The following is a 23160-nucleotide window of genomic DNA, read 5'->3' as shown; positions in this document are numbered from 1 at the left end:
GTTGTCTTTCTTCCTTTAGGGATTTTGTATCCTGTCCTCCTGGAAGTTTTGCTTTGAATATCAAAAATAATGGCTTTGAACCCATAGCCTCCCTTTGAAATTACTCAATTGCCTATTTTCATGAACCAAACACTTACAGGCTAACAGAAAAATGGGCTCTGATACCACTGAAATAAACCCAAAAAAAATTCTTTCAGATCTAATAATAAATTTAGTTGTACAGTAAATCCAATAATCAAATTTCATAAACAGAACTCAACTTCAACCACACATAATCTGCCCACAAAGTCTTTAATAAAAGAAATGACAAAGTAGTTCTCACATATAATTTCAAAAGTCTATCTTGTTTGGATTCAGTTCAAAATAACCAGACATACTATTTAGCATATGAACATCGGGAGTTTATACTGTTGTGCAACCAGCAAGGTTATGTAGATGACCCAATTGAAATCTGTGCACCTCAGAAGTGTTGCAATCACAGCTACCAGCGAAATGCAAAGACTGCTGCCACAACTTGCCACTCCTCCTGAAGCATAATTTCACTGCAATTCACATAGATTCCCTTTGAGATGGTAAGCTCAGACAATATCCATTGCTCCTTATGAACTCTGATGTAGTTCAGATGCCTTATATTATTTACTGCTGATGGGAGCTCAGAAGCAAGCAAAATAATGTCGAAAGAAGACACAAGTAGGGTGGACGTCCTACCTGGGTGATCCCTTCCAGGGGTTTCATCGCAAAAGACCTTACCTTCATGAAATCCACTTGCAAATACTAATAGTTTGATGATTTCATTCACCCCACTACCTGTAAAAGTAACAATCTACCTCAAGTCGGCCTAGGTAGGAAAAGGGCCTTCCACACGCAATGCTGGTTGGCCCTTGAAACTATAATAAGAATTATTTAATGATATTCATTTCCACTCATTATCAAAGTCAGCCTCCCAAAGTTGGACACAAACAAATAATATAATTGTTTCATTTATTGATAGTTTTATTTATTATTTATTTAATTGTAGTACTGAGCTGGCCAGCCGAGCCTTAAATCTAGTAGAATATTATTATTTTATTACTTTAATGGCCATCTTTTGTATATAATGTAATTTATTTAGTTAAGATCAATTACTCAATCTTCTTAACTTTCTTATTAGAAACTTTCTATTTTGTACATTTGTATAATTCTTTATAACGGTCTATTTGATCATTTGTTAATACATCAAATATTTTACCAATTACTTAGTGTAATATGGCATCAGAGCCTCATCTATTTTTTTTGAAAATTTAATTTTCTCACCATTATTATCTGTTCAAAATTTTTGAAATAACTGTGTATTCCTTGCAGAAGTAAAAATCCGACTAGAGTTTCTTTTTTCTGATCAGTAATATTTGGTCACCATTGCTTCTGTAAATCCTGTGCATGGTTTCTGCTTTTTACGTGGCTCTTTTTCGAGGGTTTTCGTGGCCATTCTTCAGCAAATAGCGACACAGCGATTCCCGTGATTTTTTGCTGCAACTCGGGCATCTCTCCTGCTGCAACCCGTGCATCATTCTTTGATGGGGTGTTGTTTTTTGTTGCAGAGTTTTTTCTTCTGCAAATGACGGTTTTCTGCTCACACTCTTAGACATTGGTAAAAAAACAATAATTTACACAGTTTCACAGCCGCCTGAGGGTTCTTTCGACCTTCAACTATATCTGCGGCTAGAGCATCTGGTTTTTCACAATTCATTTTGGAATAATCCACCATTTTTAGCTCATCTTCAGATGGCTAGAGATTCATTTGAAACTCTCTTTCTTCGTGCCTGTTTGAAAAGCTAATTGCACATTCTTGGTGAGGTTTTTTCGATCTCAACTGGATCGTTGTCAATTTTTCATAGTAGATAATTTTCCGTGACTTGAACTTTGTGACAACAGAATTTTATAAATTTATTCTAATTTCAGGTTCCTTTTGGTTTTTTGAAATCTCTTTTGGGTCTTTGTTGGATTTTTCTGGGTCAGTAGGTTTTCTTTTCAAAATTCGTGATCATCATACTTCATGTTTTTTTGAAGTTTGTACTTGCATTTGCCTCTATTTTTTGCATTGGGATTTGTGTTTGTAAATCTGTGCTATTGCATGTTCTTTATTTCTCATTTTCCGTGCATTGAGAAACATGCAAGATGGCGTCACCGACCAACTTAATGTTGGAGGGCAATCAGAGATTCAACGGCAAAATTTATAACACCTACAAGCAACCCATGCTGACTATCTTTGAATATCGCTGCCTTGACATAATTGTTTCAGGCATGAAGACCCGTCCTACCACAATCCAAGCAAACCAAAACAAGTTTGATGACCAAAAGTGAGATTCTCAAGCTCTCTGTTATATATGATCAGATGCCTTAGATTCCTTCCGACAAGTCTGCAACAGACATCTAGAAGCATTTGAAGGAGTTGTTAGCATGTATACTGATGCTATGGGGGAGTATTGCAGAACATTGTTATGATGTATTTATAACTGTGTTTGTCATTGATGACAACATAGTAATAAGTTTGTGAAAGGCTAACTGAGCAGCAGACTATGATTTTTATATTGAGGACAATACATTGTGTATCTGCTCATGTGCAATTACCAGCATATACTACGGTATGTATGTGATATGTGGGCAAGTGCGCAAAACCTGAATCAACAGCGTACGGAAGTTATTAATGATTTACAGAGAACCGCACGGAAACAGAGCATTGGGAAAACAGTTTCTATTGTAGGATCAATATAGCACATTGTATTTGGAATGAAGGGTTGCGCAGTTAACCAGAGGTAGTACACTGACCACTGATGACATTAGCGAGTGCACAGGTACAAAAGTCGCACGTGTGGAAGATTGTGTATAACTATGAGCCAACAACATTAAGTAAATATGTATTTCATTTAATTAACCTATAATAAAGTATGGAGCTGACTCAAGGAATTAATATTGAGTATGGTATAAAGGAAAGATGATTTCCGAGTTTTAGACATCATCATTTGGAAATTAAGAAGCAGAGAAGACTTGCGAATTGCGAAGTAAAGGAGCAAAGTAATCTGCTAATGCATGACCTCAAAGGTTACTGATGGGTTCAGAGTTCTAGATCTGATTGCACAATCTGAAGGTGAAGAATGTCAACATATTGGACAGAGCAAGAAGCAAAAGATTATTTCACATCTATTATTCTGAAAGGAATAGTACCGAGATCAATTGGACAGTGGGTTCGTTGATCTGATCCTGAAGTTGTTTGGATAGTGGCTTCAGCTGCCTTCTACAACTCCTAATAGGGTCGGAATCTCCTAACAGGGATTCAAAGTCTCCTAATAGGGACTCTTGTACTAAGTATTGTAACAAACTCCTAACAGGGTCCATCTCCTAACAAGTAATATTCAGATTAGTACATTATTTTGTGGGCGTCATTCCCATCGGGGTTTTCCCTTTGATCAAGGGTTTCCCTAGTCAACATATATGGTGTTATTGTGTATGCGCATTTCTTTATGATTGTTGTTTACTTGGTTGAATATTTAAGAATTGCCCAAGATTAATATAAAACTGATTCACCCCCCCTCTCAGTTATATTGGTGATCTATTATTTTTAACAATTGGTATCAGAGCTTCAGGTCCTTAAAGGGAAGTTTAACAACTTTGGTACATCCATGGCGAATTTGTTCAGAAAGGAAAGTCCTAGATTCGATGGCACAAACTATGATAGTTGGAAGAATAAAATGAAGATTCATCTCTTATGCATGGGTCCAGGATATTGGCTTGTAACCAAGACATCTAAAAATATTGTAGAAGAAGACAATCTTGAAACCTATACCGAGGAGCAAAGATAAGTATTTATGTGCAACATAAGGGCAAGAGAAGCAATACTGTTAGCGTTACTTGAAAGTGAGTACAGTCAAGTTAAACTACTCAAAACATCTCATGAAATTTGGAAAACTTTAGAAATATTGTAGAAGAAGACAATCTTGAAACTTGTACCGAGGAGCAGAGATAAGTATTTATGTGCAACATAAGGGCAAGAGAAGCAATACTGTTAGCGTTACTTGAAAGTGAGTAGAGTCAAGTAAAACTACTCAAAACATCTCATGAAATTTGGAAAACTTCAGAGGCTAGTTATGAGGGTGATACACATGCAAAAAGGGTTAGATTGCAAAATCTGTATTGCACTTCCCAAGATGCTAAAATGATGGGAGATGAATCTGTAAGAAGCTATGTTGGGAGAATCTCTGAGATTGTTGCAGGAATCACATCTCTTAATGGAAAGAAATCTGATGATGAAGTAATTTGGAAGATTTTGAAAAGTCTGACACCACCTTTCAAGATAGTAGCACAAATGATTCAGCTGATGATACCCTGTACTACTAATTTCACCAAAGAGACATTGCTTGGTAGATTGGAAGCTGCAGAATTTGATTTGAAACAATCTGGAGAATTGACAAAAGTTGAGACAGCATTCAATGCACTAAACATCAAACCTGGTTTAGCAAGGAGCACAAAAGCACAAGGAGACATTGCTAGCAGCAGCAAGACCACTGAAGAAAAGATTCAAGAGGGAGTAGCTCTTCTTGTGGAAAGAGAAAAAGATGGTACGAATATCTTCAAATGTTGGACACATAATGAATATGGTCATTATGCATCTAAGTGTCCTAAAAGAGAAAGAAAGTATAAGGGAAGGTTTTAAGTCTAGAAGACCTAGAAATTGTTTGTATGCTAATGAAGAAGAAGAAGAAGAGGAATCTGATCAAAACATGTGTGAAGACGAATTACAATTCGTCACTATAAAGGAGGATGATCTTCACAGAGAAATCAGAGAAGAAAGTGCGCTGATCTCACAAGTTGAAAAGAAAGATTGGATCATTGATAGTGGTTGTTCACATCACATGACTGGTGATATGAACAAGTTTGTCAAATTCAGAAGCCATGATGGAGGAATTGTCAGAGTAGAGAACAATGCAGCCTATCACATTACAAGAATTGGATCTATCACACTTGATGGCAAAACATACACTGATGATGTTTACTTTGTTGATGGATTGAAGCATCACCTGCTGAGCGTTGGACAACTTATGGACAACAGTTACCAATTGCAGTTTGGTAATAACACATGCATTATCAAAAACAAGGAAAACTTCTTGGTACTAGCACAAGAACCAGAGGTAATGTATTTCAGTTAAACTCCATTGAAATAACATGTTTGATAGCTAAGATTGTCAACAGTTGGCTGTGGCATAGAAGATTTTGTCATATTAACTTTGATAACATTGTGAAGGCCAATAATACACTTGCTGTAAGAGATTTACCTAAGATCACTAAGCCCACTAATATTATTTGTAGGGAATGTATTTTGGCTGAGCAGAAGAGAGTCTCATTTTCTAGCAAGCAGTTTTGTACTACACAAAAGCTAGAACTGATTCATACAGATCTGAGTGGTCCTACAAGAACAAGAGGATACTATAGAGAAAGGTAATTTATGATTTTTGTTGATGATTTCACTAGAATGATGTGGGTAGCTTCTCTTAAAGAAAAATCAGAAACATTTGAGAAATTCAAGATATTTAAGAACAAAGTTGAGAATGAATCTCGAGTCAAAATCAAGAGCTTAAGGTCAAATAGAGGAGGAGAATTCACCTCTAGAGAATTCAATATCTATTGTGAAGAGCATGGTATCAGGAGACAACTATCTTAACCCCATACACCTGAGCAGAATGGGATTGCTGAGAGAAAAAACAAATCAATTGCTGAAGCAACAAGGGCTATGTTGTTTGAGAATGATGTACCAAAGACCTTCTGGAGAGAAGCAGTCAATACAACAATATACACACTGAACAGAGTGCAGATTAGGAAAGGTATGGACAAAACACCTTATGAGTTATGGTTTGGTCACTCACCATCAGTCAAGTACTTTAGGATATTTGGAAGCAAATGTTACATCAAAAGAAATGATGATATCGGTAAGTTTGATTCAAGGAGTGATGAAGGTATGTTTCTTGGCTATTCATTAAAAAGTAAAGCTTACAGATGTTTCAAATATAGAACAAAAACTATAGTAGAGAGTGCAAATGTTAAAATTGATGAAAAATTTGGCACCAAGGATAATGGATTATAACTCTGATGGAGATGATTACTCTGGAATGACTAACAAAAGTAATGAATTATTTCTCAAGACTGACCATAACTTGTAGAATAATGTGCAAATTGAAGATGTAGGAGAAGAATAGAGCATAGTGCTTGAAATAAGAATTGAAGCAGCAACTCCTACTCCAAATAAGAACATGATAAGACATCATCTTGCTGACCAGTAATAGGAAGTAAAGAAAAAGGAGTAATGACAAGGAGCAAAATTAATGAAGAACTATGTTTGATATCTCAAGTAGAACCAAGAAGTGCAAATGAAGCAATCAAAGATGATCATTGGATAAGAGCAATGGAGGAAGAACTCCAGCAGATAATTAAAAATGACACATGGGAATTGGTTCCTAGACCCAAGGACAAAAATGTGAGTGGCGCAAAATGGGTATCCAGAAATAAAATGAATGAACAAGGAGAAGTAATAAGGAATAAAGCAAGACTTGTATGCAAAGGCTACTCTCAGCAAGAAGGAATTGATTGTGAGGAAACATATGCACCTGTAGCACGGATGGAAGCAGTCAGAATGTTCCTAGCTATGCAACAAACAAGAATTTTAAGGTATATCAGATGGATGTTAAATCAGCATTCTTGAATGGAGAACTAGAAGAAGTTTACATTGAACAACTAGAGGGTTTTCCTTTAATAGAAGAGAAGAATATGGTTTGCAGACTAAAGAAAGCATTGTATGGATTATAGTAAACACCAAGAACTTGGTATGCAAGGTTGGACAAATACTTAGCAAAGCTTGGATTTGCTAAAGGAACAGCAGATAGTAAATTGTACTTGAAGAAAATAGGAGATGATTTGTTAATAATCATTGTATTTGTTGATGACATTATTTTTGGTAGAAATGATGAAGCTAGTAACAAATTCTCAACAGACATGAAAAATGAATTTGAGATGAGCATGATAGGGGAAATGAAATTCTACTTAGGATTGCAGATTGTTCAGAACAAAGAAGGTATTTTTATCTCTCAAACCAAGTACTTAAAAGATTTGCTGAAAAGATTTGGTCTAGAAAATTGTAAACCTATTGAAACTCCTATGGTAACCAATCACAAGTTATCAAGCAAGGATGAGACACCTACTGTTGAACAAAAGAAGTACAAATCTATGATTGGAGGATTGCAGTATCTGACTCATAGCAGACCAAATATAGCCAATGCAGTCGGAATTGTGGCCAGATTTCAAGTTGATCTTAAAGAGTATCACTATGCAGCAATAAAAAGGATATTCAAATATCTGAAAGGAACATCAGATTATGGCATTAGGTATGATAGAAGCAATGACTTTACTCTTTGTACTTATATAGATGCTGATTGGGCTGGAGATAGGGATGACAGAAAAAGCACTAGTAGAGGAGCATTTTTCCTTGGAGGAAGACTAGTTTTTTGGCTCAACAAGAAGCAAAATTGTAGCTCACAAAGTACTGCAAAGGCAGAATATGTTGCAGCAGCAAACAACTATAATCAAGTCATATGGATGAAGCAGATGATGAAGGATATTGGAATTACATTCACACAACCTGTTATCATTAACTGTGATAACACAAGTACTATTAACATGTCTAAGAATCTTATTTTGCATTCTAAGACTAAACACATTGCCATAAAATATCACGTGATAAGAGAGAAAGTTGCTGAGAAAGAAATCAGACTGGAGTACATTAATACTAAGGAGCAAATTGCAAACATTTTCACAAAGGCCTTGCCAAAAGATACATTTGAGTCCCTGAGAGGTATGCTTGGGGTTATGTCCCTACCTAGCTCAGAATCGAAGATGCAAAAAGTGCATCAATCTAGGGTATATAGCACCATTGTTAGACTGGACTGTATGTTGATGCTTCCTCAATGGGGGAGTATCTATGATGAACAGAGTCAGTCAAGGACTCTTGGAAATAGGTAATTGGTGTGCAACAATGCCTTTAGACACTTGTGTTGTTTATAGAACTATATGCAAAAGTTGTAAAGCAACAGACCGGCTTGTAGTCGTGCTAATAGATTGTTGTATGCTCTGTTTTTTGTACAATCTTTGACATTGATGTCAATGAGGGAGAGAGTGACATGAAAAACATTAGAGAAAGTTTGTACTATGGGGGAGAAGTGTTGCAATAAAAGATTTGCATGAAGAAATTTGAGTGATGAAAAAACTTGTTGGTATTCTTGGAACTAGATGTTTTTCATCTATGTTGCCATCAATGCCAAAGGGGGAGATTGTTAGCATGTATGTTGATGCTATGGGGGAGTATTGCAAAACATTGTTATCATGTATCTATAACTGTGTTTGTCATTGATGACAACATAGTAATAAGTTTGTGAAAGGTTGACTGAGCAATAGACTGTGATTTTTATATTGAGGACAATACATTGCGTTTCTGCTCATGCGCAGTTACCAGCATATACTACAGTATGTATATCACAGGTGGGCAAGTGCGCAGAACCTGAATCGACAGCGTACGGAAGTTATTAATGATTTATAGAGAACCGTGGGGAAACAGAGCATTGGGAAAACAGTTTCTATTGTATGATCGATATAGCACATTGTATTTGGAATGAAGGGTTACACAGTTAACCAAAGGTAGTACACTGACCACTGATGACGTCAGCGAGTGCACAGGTACAGAAGTCGCACGTGTGGAAGATTGTGTATAACTGTGATTCGATAGCATTAAGTAAATATGTATTTCATTTAATTAACCTATAATAAAGTATGGAATCGACTCAAGGAATTAATATTGACTATGGTATAAAGGAAAGATGATTTCCGAGTTTTAGACATCATCATTTGGAAATCAAGAAGCAAAGAAGACTTGTGAATTGCGAAGTAAAGGAGCAGAGTAATCTGCTAATCCGTGACCTCTAAGGTTACTGATGGGTTCAGAGTTCCAGATCTGATTGCATGATCTGAAGGTGAAGAAGTCCGACGTACTGGACAAAGGAAGAAGCAAAAGATTTTTTCACATCTATTATTCTGAAAGGAATAGTACCGAGATCAATTGGACAGTGGATTCGTTGATCTGATTCAGACGCTGTTTGGACAGTGGGTTCAACTACCTTCTACAACTCCTAAGAGGGTTGGAATCTCCTATGGATTCAAAGTCTCCTAACAGAGACTCTTGTACTAAGTATTGTAACAGATTCCTAACAGGGTCCATCCTCTAACAAGGAATATTCAGATTAGTACATTATTTTGTGGGCATCGTTCCCACCAGGGTTTTCCCTTTGATCAAGGGTTTCCGTAGTCAACATATCTGGTGTTATTGTGTATGTGCATTTCTTTACGATTGTTGTTTACTTGGTTGAATATTTAAGAATTGCCCAAGATTAATATATAACTAATACACCCCCCCCCCTTTCACTTATATTGGTGATCTATTATTTCTAACAGGAGTTGCATGAGACATCCGATAAAAGTCGGGTGTTCTTTCTAAAGAACTAGCTGTTCTCCATAATGATGGATGAATTCATGTCCTTAGAATTCGAGATCAACTCAAAGCTATTGATCAAAAAATGGAGGAAGAAAATATGATAGTCATCACCTTGAAGAGTCTACCAAATCCTTATGAGCACTTTATAGAGACTCTCAACATTGATTCTCTTGAGCATGCCTTTGCAACAAAATCATCTTCTATTAGCTGTCTCTGGCATCAGTGATATGGTCACCTAAACATTCACCTCTTTCTCAACTTGTTTGGGATGAATTAGTACTTGGTCTACCTAAAATTCAAACTCAAAATCAGAAAGTTTGTGGAGCTTGTCAAGCTGGAAAGTAGCATAGGACATCATTCAAGGATGCTGACTCACAACGAGCCTCTTAGGTACTTCAATTGGTCCATGTTGATGTATGTGGTCCAATGAATACTCGTTCTGCTATTGGGTGCAAGTATTTCTTACTTTTTGTTGATGATTTAGTAGAAAAATGTGGGTGTACTTTCTTAAAACAGAAATAAGTTGTGTTTATTGTATTTCAAAAATTTAAGGCCTTAAAGAAAAAGAGTATGGTGGTTCTATTACATCTCTTAGGTCTAATAATGAGAGGGAGTTTTGTTCTACTTCTTTCTCCACTCTTTGTGATACACATGCCATTAACCTTAGTTAACCACACAATACACCCCTCAACAAAATGGCTTTGTAGAACGTTGCAACCACACCATTACGGAAATGGCCAAGTTTATGATGGAACATAGGATGTTCCAAAGAAATATTGGGTATAAGCAATGTTTACTTCAATCTATCTCCTAAATAGGTCTTTAACACATGCTTTTAAGGGGAAGACTCTTGAGGAAGCCTTGACTGGTCACATAGGATCAGCCATTTGAAAGTTTTTGGCTCTTTAGCATATGTTTGGATTCTAAATGGCCAGCGTTCTAGGTTGGATTCCAAGAGTCGAAAGCTCGTGTTTACAAGATATAGTGACAACCATAAGGCTTATCGCCTGATTGATGTAGATATTGGTTGTCTTATCTTCAGTTGAGATGCTGGCTTTGATGAAGAACAAGGACCATTTCTCTCTTCCTCGTCCGAGCTGAATTATGAGGATTGGCCTTTAACGGCCTCTAATTTGGGTGTATACCTTTTATTAATGGAAAGGATGATGCAAAATCTGAATTTAATCATGCACTACCTTACTTTCCTTCGGATGATGCTAATCTTCCACCTATCACAAATTCTATTCCACCTCCAACTCCAGTTATTCCTCCTCCTAATGTCAGCACATCTACTCTCCGGCCTAAATGGTGGGCTAAAACGATCAATGATCTTCGTCCTAATGAGCTTATTAAGGGTAAATCTTGTAGAAATAAGGGCAAGCAACAAAATACAATTAACTTTGCTATCATGGTCAACCTTCACAATATTTATGAGCCTCATACATTTAAAGAGGCAAAAGAGATTCAAGAGTGGGAATAGGTTATGGATGCGGAATATCAAAGTCTAATGAAGAACAAGACCTAGGTTCTCTTTGATCTTCGCCCATTAGCTGTAAATGGGTGTATAAGATCAAGTATCATGCAAACGATACCTTAGATAAATACAAGGTCAAATTAGTTGCTTGAGGGTTCACACAACAAGAGGGCAATGATTTTGAGGAGACTCTTACTCCTACTACCAAGATGAGTACAATTCGTCTTCTTCAAGCCATTGCAGCTCAATTTAGATGGAAAGTCCATCAAATGGATGTTAGAAGTGCCTTCCTCAACAATGGGTTGCAAGGAGAAGTCTACATGACGCAATCTCCTGGTTTTAAGGTTGTCAGCAAAGAACACCAAGGTTGTAGACCCAAGAAAGCACTCTATAAACTCAAATAGGCCCCTTGTGCATGGTACATCAAAATTGATTAGTATTTGGTTGCTCACAATTTTCAGTATTGCCCTTCTGACAATAATCTGTATATAAAATGCTCTGGGGATGATATTCTCTTCCTTGTTGTCTATGTGGATCACTTGATCATTATTGCTAGTTCAACACATTTGATTGCAGAAATCAAACAAGACCTATGCAAGGCTTTTGATATGATAGATTTGGGGCTTCTCCATTATTGTTTAGGTGTTGAGGATTGGCAAATTGATGGTAGCATCTATATCGCTCAATCTAAGTATACTAGGAACTTGCTTGACATATTTCGTATGCAAGATTGTAAACCTACTTCCACATTTATGGATAAAGGACTAAAGTTGTCATCCAAGTTGAATTCTCCTCCTATTGACAAAGTCACTTACAGGCAACTAGTGGACAGTCTCATCTATATAATTGCTACTAGACCTGATCTTAGTTTTGCAGTGAGCTATATTTCACACTTCATGACAATTCCCGAGGTTGATCGTTGGGTAGCAGCGAAGCATGTGCTGCGTTATATGAAGGGCACTTCTGATTATGGACTCCTTCACACTAGGAGTCATGGTTCTAGACTTAATGGGTTCACAAATTCAAATTGGGTAGGTTTGTTTGATGATAAGGCATCAACTTCTGGATATGTGTTTAGTTTGGTATCTGGTGCATACCTGGACTAGTCAGAAGTAGCATGTAGTCTCTCTCCTCCGCAGAAGTCGAGTATTGAGGAGTTGTTAAGGCAGTCTGGCTTTGTTAGAGGCAGATATGCGTTTATCTCAAGTAGGTCTAACTCTCTTGCTCTCTGATAATTAAAGTGTGCTCAAACTTGCCAAAAACCTGGTCTTCCATGAAAAAAACAAACATGTGAATGTTCATTGTCATTACATTTGGTAGTAGGTTGAAGATGGGACAATTCACTTATAGTATATTCCAACATCGAATCAAACTGCAGACATTCTCACCAAGCCTCTTGGTCCAAATAAGTTTGTTAAAATTAGGGGACAACTTGGTGTTGTGGACAGATTGACCATTAAGAGAGGATATTAGAATATTATTAGTTTATTACTTCAATGGTCATCTTTTGTATATAGTGTAATTTAGTTAGATAAGATTAATTACTCAATCTTCTTAAGTCTCTTATAAAAACTTTCTATTTTGTACTTTTGTAAAATTCTTTATAATGATCTATTCGATCATTTGTTAATTCATTGAATATTTAACCAATTACTAAGCATAATAAAATCGGGGCATCACATTCATAGGCATCCATATGTAGGCCTAGCTTGTAGATTTGTTTCTTGCCTAGGATACTGAGGGTGCTTCCTAGATCCACCATGACCAAAATGCAATTATTTTGATTATTTTAAAATGGACAAAAACTAGAACATATGAAGGCAATCTAAACCAATCATAGCTGCCCATGATACTGATGATTCCCTTTCTCTACAATAGGTGCAGACTGATCTTCAGGTTCATGTCCTAGAAGAAGCACTAAGAGATGGGTTTGATTGGCAACTAAGGGTTACCAAAAAAGACTCAATTCTTCTTTCTTCCCTGCCCTTCCTTTCAAATGAAAACAATTTCATAGCACATCCTACAACTCTCTTTCTAAGATTTAAACATGTTTTTCAGCCCTTCTAGCTACAATAAATAACTCAAATAATCTTACCTTGGTTCAAACATTTGTTTAAATACTGGACACATATCTTTCATGCCAAATTCAATTGATAACTTAAACCTTGACTCTAAAAATTTGAAATTTTTACATATATTCTTCCACATGCATAACTTTCTAAATAGGTACATTAAGTATCATACAGCTCATCCCAGTCAGAATCTCCTTTCTTAGTTATAGCATTAACAAAATCAGAAAAGTCACCTTCAGGACTTATTAAATACTAAAAATTAAAACCCATCTCTTTCTCCATGAGTAGGCAGCACCATCCAAATGTTGTACAGAAACATTTAGCTTATTATGATACCTTTTTATTGTTTGTACACTAAAAGGCCAGCCTAAATTTGCTCAGCAATGTATGGACCTTCCCTACAACTTCAAAGTAATACTATGGAATTTGTATCTGCAGTTTTAACGAGGGTCATTGCAAGCGCTTTCCTTCTTCCTCATCGCCGACTGGAGGAAGAGTATCAATATCACCCCAAGGATCGCCATTATCCTCTTTCAAAATGGTGCTTTAGTGGTTTGGATGTTCTGAATCTGGTTAACTTGGTTGTTTCTCTAAGGATTGAATCTCAAAATGAAACTCTTCGACAAATTCAGTCGATAAACATTTCAGCTCATTGAATCTCGAAATGAAAGTCTTCAACAAATTCAGTCAATAAACACTTCAGCTCGTTCTTCATTATTAACTTTAAGTTATTTCTTAGGACACATCCCTGTCATGTTGGTAACAACAACTAAAAAACATCAACTGAAGTTCTGATCGGGCACACATTTGGCAAACTGTATGCTACAGTCCTCAATGCTATGTTATCTAGAGAGCTTGACAGGAAAGGTTGTAGAGCTAGAGGGCAGGCTGGTTTCCGGGCTCACTAACAGACCATGGATCACATTTTCACTTTACGGGCTATTATTGAGGAGGCTAGACACAAATCGGCGAAAGTTTACTGCTGCTTTGTTGATTTTCGCAAAACTTTTGATTTTGTTCCTAGGATGGCTCTATTTCAGAGGCTTTGGGTGATTGGGATTTCGGAGATGTTGCTAATTGTTATCATGAGATTATATGAAACTGTGGTGGGTAGATTCAGGATTCTCGAGGGCTTCTCAATTCTGATCCATAGCACCATTGGGGTTAAACAAGGCTGTCCTCTCTCCCCCACTTTGTTCGGTTTGTATATTGATGAGCTTGAGGACTTTGAAGTCCTCGCTCCCAGGTGATGGTTTCTACTTACACCAGGTTTTGATCTTCATTCTTCTTTTCGCGGATGATGTGGTTCTTCTTGCTTCTTCTCCAGAGAGTTTATAGAGGCTTTTGGATGGTTTGGCTTCCTTTAGTGATCAGAGATAGCTTGTGGTTAACCTGGGTAAGACTCTAGTTATGGTCTTTAATTGCTTAAAGACTTCTCATCTTCACTTCTTTTTTCAGGGACGGGAGATTGAAATCACTTCTTCTTATATGTATCTGGGAGTGAAGTTTTCTGGACCACGCTTCAATATGAGACTGGCGATACAGTCCAAAGTTAGTAAGGGTATGGGTTCTCTTGCTATGCTTGAGAAACAATGTTTCAAACACCATTTCCAAGATACCTCGTCCAAGTTATCCCTCTTGGACTCCCTTGTTTGGCCTACTATTCTTTATGGCTCAGTGGTTTGGGGGCCTTCTCTCCTTGGTTTTGATTGGGCCTCGATTGAATGGGTTCAAACATTGCTTTTACGGCGCATCATTAGATGTCACAGGTTCACTCTTCGTAGTATCATTCTTGCTGAGTTCGATGCTCATCCCTTCAGTCTTGCGGCCATATTTTATCTGATTTGGTTCCTTCATCGCCTGCGTGGTTTTGCGGATTGGGTTGGTGAACGTGATTGATACTCCTACCTGGCGTATTGTTCTTTTGTTGCTACTACAAGTTCTGATACTAGCTCTCAAGCTCGCTACTGGTATGCATAGGCATCTTCTCTACTGAGCTCGATTGGGATTGATATTGATTTTCTCCCTGCTTATCAATTCTTGTTGAATGTCGCTGCTCATCTCCTTCCCTCTCGACAGGAGTTAAATGAGCATGTCAAACTAGATATCTACAGACTGTACATTATCACTACCTGGACTAAACCTCCTAGTGGCTTACATCCGAGTATGGCCTTCTATGCAAAGCACTTTCTGGAGATCAGTGATGGGATTATTGTTCGTCCTAGTTACCTATCTCGACGGTAGTGTCATGCTCTACGTATCTCTCTAAGATCTTTCAAAGTTGGTTCTCACCATCTTCGGGCTCAGACTGACCATCATATTGATAGTAGAGAACGAATCTGTAAGCTGTGTACTTTAGCAAAGGTTGAGACAGAGACTCACTTTATTTTCCGTTGCCCTATCTTTTATGAGATCAAAGGGAGATTTTATTGTCTGTTCCAGGACTGTGTCTCTTTCAGCTTTCTTCAGTTATTGCGACTAGTGATGTCTTGCGCTCTATCTTCAGGAGGCCACCCTACTCCCTGATAGTACTTTACAGTCACTGATTCCTCACCGGCATACCTCTGATCACCTTATTACTGCCTTTTTCTCAACCTTATCTCCTTTAAGGGGTGTGAAAAGGCCACCTAGTTCTGCCAGTTCTACTGGTCATTCCAAATCTGTCAAACCCCGTAGCGGTTTCTTACGTTAGCGGCACTCCTCCATGAGCTCACAAAGACAAATCAAGGCTCCCGTCCACTCACAATCTTATCCTTTTGTGACTGATTTTTTTTTGCCAAGGAAGGACTCCTAATCTTTGCCTTGGCTTCTCTTTGCACCTCTCTCTTCTTCTTCTTGTGTTTTGTTGTTTTTTTTTCTTGGACACCATTTGGTGCCCCTGTTGTTGTCAGCAATCTTGTTGTAAACTCTCAGTCCCATAGACCTTTTGTGGTCTTTTGTTGGACATTAATATTATTATCTTATCTTATCTTATCTGATACCAATTGTTGTTTCCTTAAAAAAAATCATAGAAAAAAGAATGCAGAACTAAGTTGCTCGTTCGGGTTTGGGAACGGATTCGGGCTCGAGAATCCAATTCGTGAATTTTCTTTCCAATTGTCAAACTAAATCATTTCATGGAATGAATCTATGATGCTTGATCATTGATTGATGCTAAATGTCAAAGATAAACATTGTGATTCAAAATAAAATCATCACATCAAATTACTGAATTACAAAATGAAAATTCAAAATATACTTATAGTTCATTAATGTCTGAAAGATGATTCAATATTCACCTCACTTCAAACTTGCAAGATGGAGAGAGCAAAACAGTGATCAAATGTGTTTGTGAAGACCAAATAGGGGACATTTTAGGGTTAGAGCAGAAAAAAAAATCAAAAAATTGGGTTTTCCAAGTTTTTGGCCCACATCTTATGTTTTGCCCCGTGGGTCCGTGGGGATTCTCAACCGGTCTGGTCTGGGCCAGATCCATGCAGGATCAGGATTTGACCCTGTAGGTCCACCTAGATTCATGGACTACAAATCTGGACAGACCCACAAGATCAAATCTTGACCTTACATGGCCCATGACATACCCATTCGCGAATCCAGTAGCGTAGATGCATAAATATATTGAGCAGAAAACATTATGCAAAGATAGGAAGCACCTGTAAATCCTTAAGTAAAAAGTCATAGGCACTCACACAACCAACAGTTGTATTTCAATGTTTGATTAACAAATACGTGTGATAGATATAAGTCATACATCATGTTGGTTCCCAAAACCACAGATTGGAATCCTACGAGCCTTGCCTGCTCGATGCTGGGATATCCAACCGGTTGAAGCCAACTTAACAAGATTGATCAATGTGGTCTAAATCCCCTGCGCTTCCGGCTCTGCAAGACTGAGGCGGGTGTCCCTGATCCTGGACGAAACACTTAAAGGCCAAGATGCTTAAAGCAAATCAATTAGAACATGAATACAATAAAAGTTTTCTAAATGGCAAGAAATATAGGAAAACTTTAAACTTGTAATTTATGAACTGAGAAGAAAAGTAAATGATTGAATTAATGTTTAATTAAAGAATAAATATAGATTAATACAACATATGAATATATTAATTCCTCTAATGGAAAGAAATGAAACAATTGCCAGCATATGGATTATGAATCAGGAGTAAAAGATTAGTGCCTAATTAAATGGGCAATCAGAGTCAACATTATAAGCTGAGACATACAACTTTATAAAGTTCAATATATTAAACTATACACAATTTTAATAATTCAAATGTGATGGATCAATTATATAAACGCAATTTTAAATAACTCTAAAATGCAGTTTAACTCCTGTGGAGACAAATTAGACATAAATACGGAAACAATAATATATTTCACAATATTTACGTTTATCAAATTCAAAATGCAATAATGATCCAATCCACTTATCCGAATATTAAAATATTTATAGAAAACAAATAAAAAACATTTACAAAGGACACAACTTAATAATAATTTAAAACTCTGAAATATAAAATAAATAATAATGCCGAAAATAAAATCACAATAGAGACATTCCTTACAGAAGATCCATCTATTGCGAACATATCCGGATCGCACAAAATCCACTCACTAACTCAAATCCACAGGCTTAGTTCAAAAATCCATTTCTCCGCCAATTGGAAAAATATAATATATCATAAAGCATAGGCAAGGAAAAAAGTTTTAAAATATGAATGTGTGAATATGGATTCTCTCATAAGTCTCTTGTATGAATTGATCATATATTTATAGACTATGAAAAACTATGAAAAGGTGTGAATGAAAGGATACAACCACTCGGGCACCTAATCCCTATAACTACCCTATAATGTAAAAGAATTAAGGATATAAAATGTCCTTAATATAATTTTACAAGTAAGATAAAAAGGGCATACGATATATCATATAAGCGATGATGACACCTGTATATCTCTTCTTCGAATTCAACGTTTTCCTCATACGCTTCAGACATTGAACTATATCATCCATCTGCTACATATTCAAGAAAATATCCCGCGGGTATGCACTCTCCTTTCGTCCTCCTGATTTCTTATGCGAATACCATGCTGCTAGTTCACTGTGAGCTTTCGGGATTGTGTCTTTCGGCTGGTGTTGCATCTTTTTAGCATCATATCATAGACCTGCTGTTTACAGGAACCACTCCAGGACTCTCCTCCATGCACGCATTCATGCCCTCATCCGCACAGACAGCACCCTTCACACCTGCAAGAAACAACAATAACGTTAGATTCAAAATCCTTGCTTGGAAAGCTGCATGAACGATGTATTTGGCGGAAGACACACTTCAAATCGATATTGCCATTGCTCTATTTCATTAACCTATATAATATCGACTTTGTTTTTCCCTGCACAATGTCATCAGTATTTAAACATTTCCGCCTCGTGAATGCTTTAAAAAATCTCAACGTTGGTATTCTATTGCCATGGGTATACGATTGCTTTGGATTTAGATCCTGATCATCTTAGACATCTTCCTTTTGTCTTCAAATCTTTAGCAAGTTGCTTTTGTTAATATTTTTAATCGCTTCTACTCATGTGCATAAATGTTATATGAACCTGGGTAGAAATCCCTCGTGCTGCATGATTCATTTGTTGTCCAGTAGTCATGCTGACATCTTTTGGGCCACACATCTGTCCATGGTAGTGAGCTCATAGGTTTCATAGCTTGTCTGTAACTTCCAATCCTTTCAGTTTCAGACATTGAATCATTATTGACGGATGTAATCAAATGATACTTTCTTTATTCCTGACTTGCAACTGTTCTATATCTTTCTGTCATCTTGACCTGATCTGAAACAAGTATATCCATCTCCAGTCATAGAAAAGTAATACACAAGAAATACCAGTGTCATGATATTTTCTTTTAAAATTCATGAATTTGACATCACTAAATCCATTTTAGTCACCATTTTATAAATATATCTTTACTATATATCATCCTTTGTTTATTTTGATGTTGTGGTTGTCAACATCCATCATTAATAGAAAGGCTATCCCAAAGAATCATATTTTTGATTGCTGTGTGGATATGTTAGGGTTATAAATGGTTGTCTCAAACTCAAAATATCCTTGATAAATGATACCATGAACCAATGTTTTTGGATATTGCACAGTCATCACGTGTTAGTAAGATTTTTCTTCAGCCTGAACATTAAAATCACAATGTCTCCTCCATCCGACTGCAAGTACCATAAACTAACAGATTCTTCATTTCGCAGTCAAGCATAGTATTACCTTATGCCATGCTTATATCTGCTTATTTCAAAAGGCAAGAAATCAACCATACTGTAGCCATTGATCAGTTCTGCTTGTGACTTATTTAATTTTGCTGAGTGTGAAGCCATATTTTGATCGAGTTCTGACAGCAATAACCTTGTACCTTGTTATGTCTGAAACAAACTGTGAGTCAAGCAAATATACAGCACAAACATTGAAGCTCCAATGCTTGAGTCGGTCAACAAAAGTTCAGAATAAAGGAACATGTGAATAAAGCTTTATTTGACCCAGATATTCGAACACAAGACAATTATCATCTAATATCCTTCCAACTGCTGTGCAAGCTAATCATCTATATTCTCCTCCAGATGTTCCAAACAGTAGACAAGACCTCCATTTGAAACCTGCTGCTGTCTTTTTGAATGAATGTATGTTGCTCAAGCAAGTCATAATGAATATATATAGTTGCTTGTATCAGTGATTTATATTTACATATGTTTTCAAATAATATCTGGTGAATCTTAGCATAATGAAACCATGGTAAAATTACATATCAGGTGAGATATTTATATTCCTTCTCTAAACAAGAACAGATGAAGAGGATGCTGCATATAAAACCTTCAACTGTAAGTAACTTGACTCTGATATATGAGATTCTGACAGGTAGACTAGTTGATATGTTCAACCACAATCTAATGCCTTCCCAGCATATCCCATCCTCTCTGATAAAAAACATTGCCTTTATATATGCTGCTACCGAACCACATAATTGTTGCTCAATTAATCCTAATTGTGAATCAACAAAAAAATATATAACTGCATTCTGATGAATGCATCCAGTATTGATTTTCCTGAAAAAAATGAATGATGACTTCAACTTCCTCCACATTATTACTCATTCCCAAGATCTTCACGGAAATTTTAGTTGCAAAATTTTGGAGCTCCATCACATCATTTAGGTGTTGCCCTTACTATATACTCAATTGGAAAGGAAACTCTAACTAAGCCAAGTCTAACCCATGAACTAATTATTCGCACAACTCAGGTGGACAAGATGTTACTTGAATAGTAACTAAGCAAAGGGCTAGGATACATGCTAAAACATAAGTACATGTTAATTAGGTACACAACAAACGTTGGGCATTTCTAGAAGCTATTTTTTTCATCAAAAAAATCCTATGCTGACAGGTCTGGCTTGTGCCCACTTCAATGATCTGCGGAAGAATAAAGGCACTGTCAACTCATCAAAAGCTGAGGTAGGAGGTGTATTTCTCAGAGTTTAGCAACTTAGTTGTATCAACAACAGAAATGAAAAGTGTTTAGATGGACAATTACAATGGATCCATGACTCTTTATCTCTCTAAATTGAAAGCAGTAGCTTACAGTCTGCCTTTACAAGAATAAAATTGAGAAAGTCTCTTTTATAAATATTTTTAACCAAATTTATACATGTTTTAAACCAGTTGTTTTCAGGTGTTCAATGTCTAGTGCCGGTGGCCTAATAGATATCTTATCTAGCTTGCGATCATGGATTTTTGGTTTCGATTCCCATTAGGAGAGCAAGTGCAATCAAGCATTGTATGCATTGCCTCCATTAACATTTCCTACATTAAACTTTCCTTAACATTTATACATCTTGGTGTAAATGGATTAGCAAGGCCTAGAGAGCTCTTGAACCTGATCTGAGTTTGAATCTAAGAGGTATGCAATTTGAACATTATATATAAAACCTGCATTAACATGTGTAACTTTGGTTTATGTGGATTGGCAAGGCCTGGTGTTCTCCCAAGTCCCAAGCTTGGCTTGAGTGTGATACCCAAGAGGCATAAACTTTGAACAGCGTATATAAGATACTGTGAAAATAATTCCCTAGGTGTATTGGCTACATTTACAAAATCAAACAACATTTATAAGGTAGACACAAAAAACAACTCTAGGGTCTAATATGTCAACATCCTGCCAAGTTTGTGACCTAAAACAATCACTCATATCTGCTATGCAATAAGAACGACATAATCTAATTCGTTCTCAAGTCAGGGTGAATGTTATGAAAACAGCCAAGCTAAATGGTATTCTAAGCTGCATAGCACATTCCAACTTATAGTATTATACCAATTAAAAAAAAAACACTAAGGTTGTTCTTAGGTTACAGTGAAGCCAAATGCCGATTTCGCATATAAGACCCCCTTCCGAAAGCCCACAAGGTTGCCTCTTTCAATCTACCTCAAATGTTGTCAAAATTGTGTACCCTTGGATTTAGATTTCATGACATCGCTCAAGTTTCAGGTTTACCCATTCACCTAGACCTTGAGTAAACGTTCAGCAGATATAATGAATCTAAGTAAATTTTATATAAAAAACTGGCTATTACTTAAGACTTATAATCCAATCGTAATGGTTGTGATGTAATGGTTGTGCAGGACAATTGTGAGAGTATGACCCATATTCCTAACCCCCACTGTAAGATGGGCTTGTAGTATAAGCACTACGAAATGCCAAGGAAAATGCATAACTTTCACCAAAAACTAGTTAAAAATACCAACTGAAAAAATCAACTTACAGGGAAAGCGCAAGTAACTTAAGACTCAATCAAATACTAATGTTCTCTCTCGGTTCTGCTTCACCGTAGCATTTAGTGTCAAATGGGATAAATTCAATTAGTAAAGTGTAGGTGTAGGTACTTAATAACAGAGCAATAAGTTCAAATCTGCATAGCATTTAAAGCCAAATGCAATGAGAAACCCAGAAGAAAAGGTATGGAGATCAAATCCCCGGCAACATAACAAAGTATTGAAATGGGATAATAAACTATATCCATCTCGATAAGTTGACGCACAATGACACGCGCAAGAACATGGGCCGTGCAACACAATGAGATACAGCTCCCTCTTAAAAACTACGGATAAGGCCAAGTGCATGTCCCCGTGTTCTCAGACAAGAGATGCATCAGATGGAATTTACCAAAATACTAATAAAATGAGCAAGTTCAATTGAAGAATTGGGCTAATGCCCAATCTTAATTGTCAGGAATTTGCTTTAAACTACTAATTAACAGAAGTTAGCTCACTAGACTTAAATTTGGAAAATCACAAATGCTCATAGCAAGAGAAATTAGAACAACAGTGACCTTGGCATTGCGGTTATTGATGATGATCTGACCGGTGCCTTCGAGCAAAACAACGCGTGCAATAGCAGACTTTCTTCGACCCGTACCCATTATTCTCTGCGCTGCGAAGCCTCCCAGCAGCTTCGACTTCACATATTTTGAGAGGTCCTCTTCCTCAGCTGAACACACTGTCACTGGAACTGCTTTCCATGTCAATCCCCTTGATTTCTTTTTCTCGTTACAGAGCTTCAGTTTTGGAACGTTGAGGGGCATTCCCAGCAGTGATTTACGTTGGAGGGTCTGTGACAACGATATAGAGGCGAAGCTTGCTGTTAGAGAACCCACTGCCATGGCCATGTCTGCCCCCCACTATGAAATTTCTGGATAGGCTCTGTATCCGTGCGGAGATGATAATTGCGGTTTCTTTTGCCCAAGTTATTACTATTTCTTGCGATATTATTATTATTATATTATTGTTATGCATATATATTATTTTTTATGTCTATAAGGCTAAGGATAGCGTTTGACACACTTAACATAGCCTTCTGATTTTTCTCCCCAATTTATAAATCTTGTGCATATTTTAATTTTAATGTTTAAAAGGTAAAGATAGTGTTTGGGATACAATATATTGATTTGTGTATTTTTATATTTTTAAAAATTTAATGATGAGTGTTTTAATTAGTCT

General features: G+C 36.8%; 1 protein-coding gene across 1 annotated transcript in view; it reads right to left on the bottom strand.

The window, feature by feature from the left end:
- Positions 1 to 22881, bottom strand: part of RPS9 (ribosomal protein S9) — a 53631-nt gene extending 30750 nt beyond the window's left edge. Inside the window, exon 1 of the mRNA XM_089787415.1 lies at positions 22494 to 22881. Coding sequence (XP_089643541.1) covers positions 22494 to 22829 — 336 coding nt within the window. The 5' untranslated portion in view covers positions 22830 to 22881. The remainder of the gene's footprint in view (positions 1 to 22493) is intronic.
- Between the last annotated feature and the right edge of the window lie 279 nt (positions 22882 to 23160).

Source organism: Cupressus sempervirens, chromosome 6, assembly GCF_028749045.1.
Source record: "Cupressus sempervirens isolate cs-2001-9-10 chromosome 6, ASM2874904v1, whole genome shotgun sequence".
In the NCBI taxonomy this organism is placed as follows: Eukaryota; Viridiplantae; Streptophyta; class Pinopsida; order Cupressales; family Cupressaceae; genus Cupressus; species Cupressus sempervirens.
The sequence above is the reverse complement of the archived record's forward strand: the minus strand, read 5'-3'. Positions and strand labels throughout refer to the sequence as shown.